At 36.6% G+C, this 11,161-nt stretch overlaps 1 protein-coding gene across 1 annotated transcript; it reads right to left on the minus strand.

Annotated features, from left to right (window-relative positions):
- Positions 1 to 394: 394 nt before the first annotated feature.
- Positions 395 to 2,867, minus strand: LOC104092704 (L-type lectin-domain containing receptor kinase VIII.1-like). Its single transcript, XM_009598362.4, has one exon. It carries the CDS (start codon positions 2,676 to 2,678, stop codon positions 690 to 692), a length of 1,989 nt encoding a protein of 662 aa, XP_009596657.1. The 5' UTR covers positions 2,679 to 2,867; the 3' UTR covers positions 395 to 689.
- Between the last annotated feature and the right edge of the window lie 8,294 nt (positions 2,868 to 11,161).

Here is an 11,161-nt window from a genome sequence, read left to right on the forward strand (position 1 = left end):
CTCTGCTATATAAAGGGGAGTGTTAACCATTTGTAAGATAGATTGTTCTCGCATAAAAAAAGCCAATATAACGCTCTCTCTTTAGCTTACATTCTCCTGTTCATCAACTTGCTTTATTTTTAACTGCTTTAGTATCAATCAGTTCGAGGGCACCCTAGCTCGAGGATTGAATTCCGTTTCAACACTGGTTCGCTTTATTTTATAGTTTATTTCTGTTATTAATCTTCATATTTATCAATTGGTAGTAAGTAAAATCACGTGTCCCTGGAATCATATTATAAATTTAATTGTTAACCAATTTTAAGGGTAAGCAGTGCTATCTATTTATGGCACAAACATATTATGAGTTACTACAGTGAACTAATATTAGCGTTAGCAGTACTATAAAGTCATGTAGTTTGTCATACGTTTCTTTATACAAAATTATGGTGGAACAAAAATTACATACAAATATAGCACATGTTTTGTATGAATTACAAATTTAAAACACATATCTATAATGATTTCAAGTCTCCCCCAGGAGTTCTTGTGATATTTACTCTGACCGGAGACCAGATATCATGAAAATAACGTCACATATCATACATGTGCGCATCCCTGTCATTATTTCGAGCCATACTGATAGAATGAAGCACCAATAATGTAGTAATATTTTTGGCTACTTTCTGCTGATCAACCAAACACGTGGCTCATTTGAATGCAGTACAAGCGTATCCACTGCACAAACCTGTGGTGCTGTTGTACGGGAACAAGCAAACGGGTCGACCCGGTGGCAACTCAGGAATTGGTTTCTCCATATTCAGGAACTCCACCACTTCTTCCATGGTAGGCCTTCCTTTGTTCTCGTTCAACGTACATAGCAACCCGATATCCAATACCCGAATTGCCTGCTCCAGGTTCACAACCGCGCCCATTCTTCGATCCACCAACGTTTCCTTCTGTTGTACCTCATGCATGGCCCATGCAAGATCCAACAAGTCACGTTCTCCCGGGTTAGACTTCCTGCTCCGACCCGCAACAGTTTCTAGCACAACAACTCCAAACTCAAACACATCTGCTGTCTGACTCACCATCGACTCGAACCGAGTTGACCCAGTCGAAGTAAGCACAAATCCGAAATCACCCACTACTGCTCTGAAGCTCACGTCAAGAAACACACTGCTACTTTTCACGTTCTTGTGAGCAAGTTGCTTCGAGTGTAGGTAAACAAGAGAGTCTGCTAAATCTTTAACAACCTTAAAACGCCTCGTCCAAGGCAAGACACCGACGCCAAATAGCCATTTGTCTAGGCTACCATTTGGGATGTAGTCGTACACAACTATAGTTTCTTGGTTATCATAGCACCATCCTCTAACGGGGACCAAATTGGGGTGACGAATACTGCTGATGGCCTTAATTTCCTTGTGAAATCTTCGCTTGTCAAATCCATGAGTGTTGAAAAACTGAGTTAAAAATCGTTTTACAACTACGTTGCACCCGTTCAGCATCGTGGCCTTATACGTGACGCTCTTCTCGTCACTGCCCAATATTTGCAACTCACTGAAATTCCTAGTTGCGACTGAGATTTCGGCTATTGTAAAGCGACGTGCTTTATTTGGTGGCCTTGGTCTTTGCTTTTTCTCGGGCAGAATGATTGTTTCACTGGAATTGTCATCTCGCTTGTAGCTACTAAAATAGAGATTAATAAGAACAATTACTAGAAGAATGACAACAGCAAGGAAAATAAAGAAACTATTTGGCGTTTTGCTATGTGAAGTTTCAGCTTGCGGATTATTTTGAAGCATGATTTTATTCTGACATGTCTCTGTTGAAGGAATTCTAAGGGAAGCTTGACTAACTGAAGTGAAATTCCAGGACAGGACATTGTGAATTTGTGTATGGTTACCGGTTGCAGCTGAAAATCCTACGAACATGTACTCATTCAAGTAAGGCGAGAGGTCAAGAAAACCAGAGTAGACTGATTTAGAAGGATATTCTTTGCCATCCGGTGCAAGACGGATATCGATATATCGCCTCTGCCCATCGTAAGATATCCAAACTCGGTGAACTGACCCGTCATTCAATTGAACACCAACGTCGGAAGCGTTTATGGCTGCAGTTGAAACTATGCTTCCTAAATTGATGCCCAAGTGATTGTCATTTGGATCACCAAATTCAGGATTCTGGCGTGTATCAAACTCAATAGCTACTGATTTGTAATCGTCGTCGCATAGATCGTTGAGCATCCCAAGCCACGGACCAGAACGACCAACAGTTAATTCGTCGGGGACAATAATAAAAGTAAAGCCGCTACCACCAACGGATTTGCCAAGATCTGATGCCCCGTTGCTCGAATTGGACTTCAATACTTGGAACTGAAATGAGAAGGTTGTTTCAAATGAAGCTGGTGTTTGAGACAGAGGATCGAAGAAACGAATAGGTGAAGAGTATATAGCTCGTCCTGCTAAATGCTTAAGATCACCTTCCTGTTCGGGGTCAGGAATTTGAACGGTTGATTTTTCGTCTGAGACGATAGCGCTGCCAAGTAGTGTAAGATCTTGCTTCAGTCTTGGATTTTTAGAACTGAATTCTTGGAAAGAAATATGCTTAGTCACATTAATTACAGGTCCTCTTGGAACTGATGCAACTAAATTAACAAGTACGGCAAACAGGAAAAAGAACCAGTAATAGTAATCCATGATTTGAAATCTTGGCTAGTGGAGAAGATAGGATTTTGTCAGTAGCAAATTAGCAATTGCCAAGGTTGTGTATAAGCTTGTTGAGTCTATAGGGGTACTTAGCTAAAGGCATGTGGTCTGCAGATAACTTCGTTTCACTTTCTTCCAAAACATGAGAATTGAAGTCTGCAACTTACATAATTGTTACGTTTTTGTCCTATTTCAATTCTATAAAAGTAATTAAAGGGGAATTTAAATTTTGATGCTTTAATGATTGGGATGACCTGAGACACATATTAGGAGTCTCCTTACGACAAGCTACATTGGGTCTATCTAAATAATGACACCGACCTTACCCAACCATCACATCTTAAAGTAAGCTCTATTACCACCCCTGCAGGGGCGGATCTTGCATTATCTAATTCCTAGGATGCAATTGGGGCTTATCGGCCTTCGTACCAGTTCTTAGAGGAATGCTATGGTAAAACTTCATTTGAAACGATGTGAATCACCGAAAGAAAATACTGATGATACGTCGAGAAAACTTTTTTTATTGCAAAATTTAGGACACCCCTATTATCCCGTCCTCGAGACTGATGACGCCATAACCTCAATCCGATTAATTCTTAACAAAAGGGGAGGATTTAGGGTGGGGCGTAAGGGATTTACCTGAAGCCTCTTCGTCGTAAAATTACATTGCGGCAAAATCTGTTTTGTATCTTAATATATTATATTTTGAATCTTCTTGACACAATTTAAATGTGTAGCTCCGTGCTTAGGGGGTTCAAAATCTTAACGAGGTTGATTGTTAAATTCTTGCTGGTCACAATCTCTTTTAACTCGAACAAGGTGATGGATTTAGTAGAATTAAAATTGTAGGTCCATCTCCACATCCCACAATCTCAGATGAGGTTACCCACACGACAATTTTTAACTCAAATTATCAGTTCCACTAAGAATTGTTAATTAGTTGATGTTTGTCTGTTCCAATCATTGACAAGCTCCTGATTCATCTATTCGTCAAACTTTGTGAGCCCAAGAAATGGACATGGAAAGTAGAACAAATCTAACGAAGCTGATTAAAACAGAAGAAAATCTTACCCAACTATTCGAAGATGTAAGACAAACTAAGTAATCCCCGCAACAAATTAAATGGCAAATTGATTAGGTGACTACAAAATATAAACAAGCTTGAATGAGATTATTTACACCTGTTGTCGAAATTTAGCAAACGATAAAACGGACACTAATGAAGCTTCTGAAGAAATCATTAGTACGTGATAGAGAAACTACAGGCTTTGTTATACAATAACAACAACCCAATATAATCCCACTAGTGGGGTATGGGGATGATAGTGTGTATGCAGACATGTGGTGACTCGAACTCACAACCTTTTAGTTGGAAGTGAAGGATGCTCACCACTATATCAACCCACTCTTGTCAGACTTTGTTATATAGATTATAAAATAAAATATAACCATACAAAAAATTAGTACTAGTATATCAGGTCTTGGAAGGTATCTAGTTTTTTGAACGATATATATATATATATATATATATATATATATATATATATATATATTCAAGTCAACTGCGGTGTTTCTCTACCCCTTCATTTAGCAAGTGTTCTCTTATTTCATATGAACCCTAGTGGTTATATTTTACATGTAATAAGAAAGTAATAATGATTTAATCCCGATGATGATATAATTCATGTTACTTTTGAAACTTAATTGTTTTTGCTCTATGCTATTACACTTTCAAGATTTCCAATTTGTCACCATATCAATCCAATTGCATGAAAATTCACTTAATGATATTACTCATATAAGACTCATCGCACATGTAATCAGATCTTTTTTCTGACACAATTAATTCTTTTAGTTCTCTTTAATTGTTCCATCTAAGTCCGTTTCTATTCATCTAACATTTTATATTTTTATACAACAATCTAATATATTGACAATAACGAAACATTTTGGATGATATATCTAGTTATGACATAACAAAAAATAACACTTTATCTTACATGCATTCGTGCTTAGAAATACTACTCGTAGCCGATTTGGGAGAAACACTGAAACACACTGTGAGCACGTAATTTTTGCTCTATACGTAAAATACTCATAAAAATAGTCCAAATTAGTTTTAGTTACTTTTATAGGATTTTAGGAATTTTCTTCTATTTTTATTTTTATTGGTTTCACATTTATTTGCATATTTTCATGCATACGTAGAGATACTTTAAATCAAAATCACAAAAATACTTCTATTTTTATTTTGTTGCATTTTAGCACTTTAATTGCATTTTTAGGATTTAATTATATCGTTAGATGCATGTTAGATGCATGGTTAATACATGAAAATCATAAAAATACATTGGTCGTTCTTGCTTTTGTTTTTGCATTTTTAGGTTCAATTGATCAGTTAATTAGTTAATCATCAGATAAAATAGATAGTTGGGTTGATTTTGCAAGATTAAGTTTGAAATTAGATCATTAATTTAGATAGGTTAATTGTATAAAGGCAAAGAAGAAGGTATGGGTCCATTGTGACCTTAAGGGCAGAAATTGGGCCATCCCATTTGGCCCAGTTCAATAACACCCGCCCTAACTCTCATTATCTACCCGGTCCAGTCCCATTTAATCCCAAACGTCCCCGTTTAGTCCACAAACGACCCCGCCCCAAGTCAAAGAGACAACAATCAAATCTTGGCCGTTCATTTATCTTGATCCAACGGCCAGGAACTGGCCTCCCTTTCCCATACAACTGTCGTAACAACCTCCCCTAACCCCCAAAACCCTCTCAGACCGTTTCTCACCCTCTCTCTCATCCTTCGCTTCTCTCCGCCGTAAACCACCGGCCGAAAATCATCGTCGCCGACCGAAATTATCCAAGTAACCTCAAACCATCACCAATCAACTCCATTTATCCTCATCTGTCCCGTCCCACTAAGATCAAACCTTCATTCTCGTCTCATTACCATTAAAACCAAACCCTAGCCTCCCATTGTCCCCTTTCGATTTCTCGTTCAATCTATGGTCGTAACCGGTCAGAATCGACATCATTCAATAGATCTTGATAAGATCTAAGATCTATTGATTGATGTCAATTTCAGCAGGTTTCAATGAAGGCCGATGTCAGTCAACCCACCGTTGACCGGCCAGATTTCGATCTCATTCATTTCTCGCCGGAGTTTCTATTATTGGCCGTGTGTTTGAGCTAGATGGTATATCTTGTTTTCCGTTTCTGTTATACTTTTACTTTTCCCATTTTTTTTATTCTAAATCATCTATGCCTAAATCAACTAAAGCCTGATTTATTTGATTAGTTGTTTAATTATTAATCGAGCATAATTGTTTGTTAGCCATTGCACACATATTTTGCTATTGGGAATTTTTGATTATTTTATCACATGAACAAATATCAGTGAGCATCCTTACGTGCTTCATTCCAGTTTAGATTTTTTAACTTCGTTTGATTATAGGTTCTGGTTAATTAGAGATTAAATTAGGATGTTGAAGTAATTTTGGGTTTCAGTTTACTGAGGCATATGCCTTCGAAGGTTTGGAATAACTTGTTTTGAATTTTTAGAATGTGTGGGGTGGATTAGGAATCAAGCCAAGATGTAGGCCCAATTCGAGTTGATCTTAGGAGCAAGGTAAGATATGAAAGAATAGTAAATACAAGGGAGAAAAGGGGGCATTTAAGGCAATTAAACTGAGGGAATATTTGCTGTTTACTGATTTAGAAGCTTCTAGGAGGAAAGGGAAAGGACTGAAAAGAAATAACACAGTAAAATTAGGTCAAATGAGGAACTTGGGGAGTAAAATACAGAAAATAAAAAGGACTAAAAAGAAAGAAAAATAACAGAAAAATACAGCTCCCATTCTGCATTTTATGAGTTTTGTCGGGTTTCGAGGTGCGGGCCCGGGTTTGACTTTCTGGTTGACTTTGAGTAAATGTGTAAAGATTCGACCTTTATCGATTGGGTTTGCTTCCTATGGCATTATTTGATGATTTTGAGTTGCTTTTTGCTAGTTTCGAGCCGCTCGGAGGATGATTTGAATGAGATGGTGCTTCTAGTGTATCGATTTAGCTTGTTTGAGGTAAGTGTATTGCCTAACTTTGTTGGGGGAATGCGAAGTGTAATCTGGTGGAAGTCGCGTCTGTGCTTCGCGATCGCAAAGGGATTCCCGCGATCGCGATGAGTATTTCTATTCAGTGGTTATAAGTACTCTATTTTCGGACCTTGAGTCATTTTATCATATTTTGAGTTATGGAGCTCAGATTTGGGCGATGTTTTAGGCGATTTTCACCACATGGATTGGGGTAAGTATTTTGTACTCGGTTTTGATTATATTCCGTGATTCCATCTTCATTTTTGGCATTTGATTGATGATTTCAAAAGAAAAATTGAGGAGTTTTGTCTAAACTTTCCTAAAGTAAATTTTTGAGTTTTGAATATCGATTTGAAATTGGAATTAAGTGAAATTAGTATGGTTGGACTTGTAAATGAATGGGTTGTCGGGTTTAGAGGTGCCGGCCTATGTTTGAATTTGATTAAATGTGTAAAGATTCAAACTTTATTGATTGTGTTTGCTTCCTATGATATTATTTGATGATTTTGAGTTTCTTTTAGCTAGTTTCGAGCCGCTCGGAGGATGATTTGAGATGGATGGCTCTTCTAGGTATCGATTTAGCTTGTTTGAGGTAATTATCATGCCTAACTTTATTGGGAGAATTTTTCTCACTAATTGCCATTTATTTGCTACATGCTGGGGTGATACATATATAAGGTGACGAGCGTATATGCATGTGCCAATGTTAATCATGCTCGGGGGTAAACCATACGATTAATTGTGCTTTGTTGAATTATGTGACCTTCTTGTTTCATGTCTTACTTGACTCCTAGATTACTAAGAATATGAAATTAAATGCTAGAAATCAAGATTTAGCTTATTATAACTTGATTAAAATGTGACGGATTTTTGTGAAACTATTGATGTGTTAAATTTGCTCACCACTATGCTTAATCACTAATACATCGCTACGATAGTTATTCTTGAGATATTGGATCCTATACTTGTATTGAAGATCATTTTTGAAACTTGTTGAAATACTTGAACAATAAGGTCCTTGAGGTTTATTGAATTGTTATTGGCTTGAAAGCTGTGATTGATGTTCATTTGGAATATTCATTTAATCACTCTCCTTGATGTTATTCATGCTTCCTACCTTGCTTGTCATTGATATACATGTGCTTGGTAAGAAAGAGTGTAAAACACGAAGGGTGATGCATTTTCATTGCATATACATTATGATGTGAGGAAGAGTGTAAAGCACGAAGGGTGATACCGTGCCAATTTATTTACATTATCATGTGAGGATGAGAGTAAAAGCATAAAGGGTGATGCCGTATTATTTTATTTATATTATCATGTGAGGATGAGAGTAAAATCACGAAGGGTGATGCCGTGCCATTTCATTTACATTATCATTTGAGGATGAGAGTAAAAGCACTAAGGGTGATGTCGTGCCATTTCATTTACATTATCATGCTTTTATATTATCATGTATTCATAGCACGAAGGGTGTTTCCGTGCAGGCGAGGACGAGAGACATGCATTATGTTGTGATATCTTTTCCTTGTGTATATATTCAAATCTTTTATCTTGAGCTATTACTGTTGCACCTATGGTTTCTATGTGACTTGTTGTTGTTGTTCTGTTCTTGTCCTCTATCTCAATTGTAGTTATATTATCCATGCCTTCTATCTGCTTAACTTGCAAATATCATATTTTTCCTTCTTGTTTGTCATACCTACATCTATGTCGTTCCTCATTTGTTGCACTTTCGTATAATCCTTCTACCATGTTAGTTATTCATGCCTTCAATTTGTTAGCTCATAAAGATCATGCTTTCCCTCTTTTCATTATATCTACATCTAGGCCTTCTACCATGTTGGTTAGTGAAATTTATGTTCTTCTTTCCTAATTGCTGCCATTACTTCTATGCCTTTTACCTAGTCTGTTATCAGTGTCTATATGTACTGCCTTGTTCATTATTCCTACATGTGTATTTCCACTTTGGCATTACTATTATTGGTATTTTATTCACCTAGTTGGTACTATTATACGAATATTTGGTGGTGATGAGATAAATGCACGAAGGGTGTTGCCGTGCCATTTTATTTGATATCTTGAGGACATTTCTCATACTATGAAATTTATGGATTTACTACCGTGATTTGTTGGTTATCGCTCTAAGGAAAGTATTGGTCGTGATATTGAGGAATATGAATCGTGATTTCTTCTAGTAATCATTTACTGCTTCGCATATTTGTTTCTTGTAATCTTTTCGGTTATGCTCTAGTATTGTTCTATTGCTAGTCTTCTGCACAAGTTATATCAGTGAGGTTAGTCAAGATACTTATTGAGTACTTGGGGTCGGTTGTACTCATACTACACGTATGCTCCTTGCGTGCAGATCTTGGAGCGAAGCTGCGGTGGATGATGAGAGCTGACTCTGAAGATGTTCGTACCTTCCGGGTGTGGCTACCACTAGTCCCTGGGTAGTTTTAGAATTGTATTTTATTTATGTATATTCCAAACAGAAGTTGTATTCATTTCATATTGTGAGCACCTAATTTTTGACTATATTTGAATTTTTCATCTCTTTTTAGTAATATAAATATTTGCTAAATTTAATCTTGATACTTTAGTCTTTATTTCACTTTTTAGTAGGTTTATTTAATAAAATTAAAACTACAAAAAGAATTACACTTTTAGATATTAAATGTATTTCATTTGCAAAAGAAAGAAAAATTTACAAAAATATGTTTTCCTCTAATTTGTAACCCTAGTAATGTTATAACTTTTCTTAGTAGTTTATTATATTTTTTAGTTTGAAATATTAGTGTAGTATTTTTAATTTTAGATTACCTTTAATAAGAAAAGACAAAAAGAAGAACCAATGCAAAAATGCCACTTGGAAAAGATTCTATTCTATCTATATGTAACAAATTTACCCCCGCATAGAAAAGGAGGGCACCTTTGACTCCTTGCATGACACCTTCCAAAATACTAACCTGCTCCTTCCAATTCATTTTTTCCATCCCTCAATCTCTCTTACTTATATATATCACACACATAAGGAAAAGGGAGGAGATTTCTTTGCACGAGGGGGGGGGGGAGGGGGGAGGGAACAAAAACGAGAGAGAGAGTGAGCACAAAAAGATAGAGAGAATCCTTAGCAGTAGTAGGATTTGAGGAGCGAGAAAATGCCACCTCCCTATCGCTTCTACTCCATCACTACACATTCATCTTCTTCCTCCACCATTCCTCACCATGGAAGAACTACGAAGCTCCAAACATCCAGCCATGTAAATCTCACGAAATCAACCACCAAAAGCAATGAAAACACCTCTGTTTCTCACCCCAAATTCCAGCCCCGAAACCTCCCCAAAACCTGCTGAAATTAGTCCCCCCCCCTCCCAAACCACCAATTTACAGCCTCAAAACTACCAATTTACAGCCCCGAAAACCTCCCAAAAATTAGCCAAAAATAGCCATGAGATCCGCTAAAAATTGGAGGTCGCGTTCGAGGTCCCGGAGCCGCGGCGCTTCTGTTAGTCGAAGTCATGTTCGCGTTTTGGCTCCAAAATTGTTGTCGGTTTTGGTCTTTGTTAGCTGAACAATCATTGTTTCTGTACAAAACTTTGCTTGGAGTTTTTTGTTGAATAAAGTTTGGTTTGAGGCACATACAAAGGTCTGTTTCTCCATCTAGTGTTTAAATGATATTAAGTTTGCTTTAATTGATATCTCTTTAATTAAATGCTTGATTTGTTTCTCTGTTTAGTTTCTTGTAGATATTTTCCTTTTTGCTTTGTATATTTCATCTGCCTTTAGCTAAATTATTTTGAGTGTCTTATGCTTGGTTCATCATTTCCGCTTTGTGTTGTCTCATGCTCGTTTACTGCATTTTCTCTTTAATAATGGAAATTGCAAAGTTTAACTGAATAATGTGGGGATTAATAATAATGAGCCATGTTTTTTCTTATTAAAAATTAAAAGGTTGTGATATTTTAAACTGATTGTAACGTTAATAGGCTGTGGGGTTTGGATAAAGCTAATTGGAGTGGTTTGAGTTTGATTATTAATGGACCGTGGGGTTTAGTTGAAATCTGGAGGAAATCAGGCCATTTATTGGGCCTAACATGAGTGAGTTGGACCATGCTTCTTTCACCCTAACAAATAAGTATCGAACGCTAACATGTAGTAGACCAAATACACAAGTTAGCATGTTGTCAAAATTATCAGCAATTATACATCTTTCCCCACAATAATATTTTTTCCATAAATTACGATTTTACAATAATCTCAAACTAGTTTAGAAAACTAATTCATGAATATCGCTAGTATGCTTTAGGCGCTTATTAATAAATCTATTATCGTGATTCTGTACACATTCGCGTGGCATAATTATAATTTTTTAAATTAAA

Source organism: Nicotiana tomentosiformis, chromosome 3 (genome assembly GCF_000390325.3).
Source record: "Nicotiana tomentosiformis chromosome 3, ASM39032v3, whole genome shotgun sequence".
Lineage (NCBI taxonomy): Eukaryota > Viridiplantae > Streptophyta > Magnoliopsida > Solanales > Solanaceae > Nicotiana > Nicotiana tomentosiformis.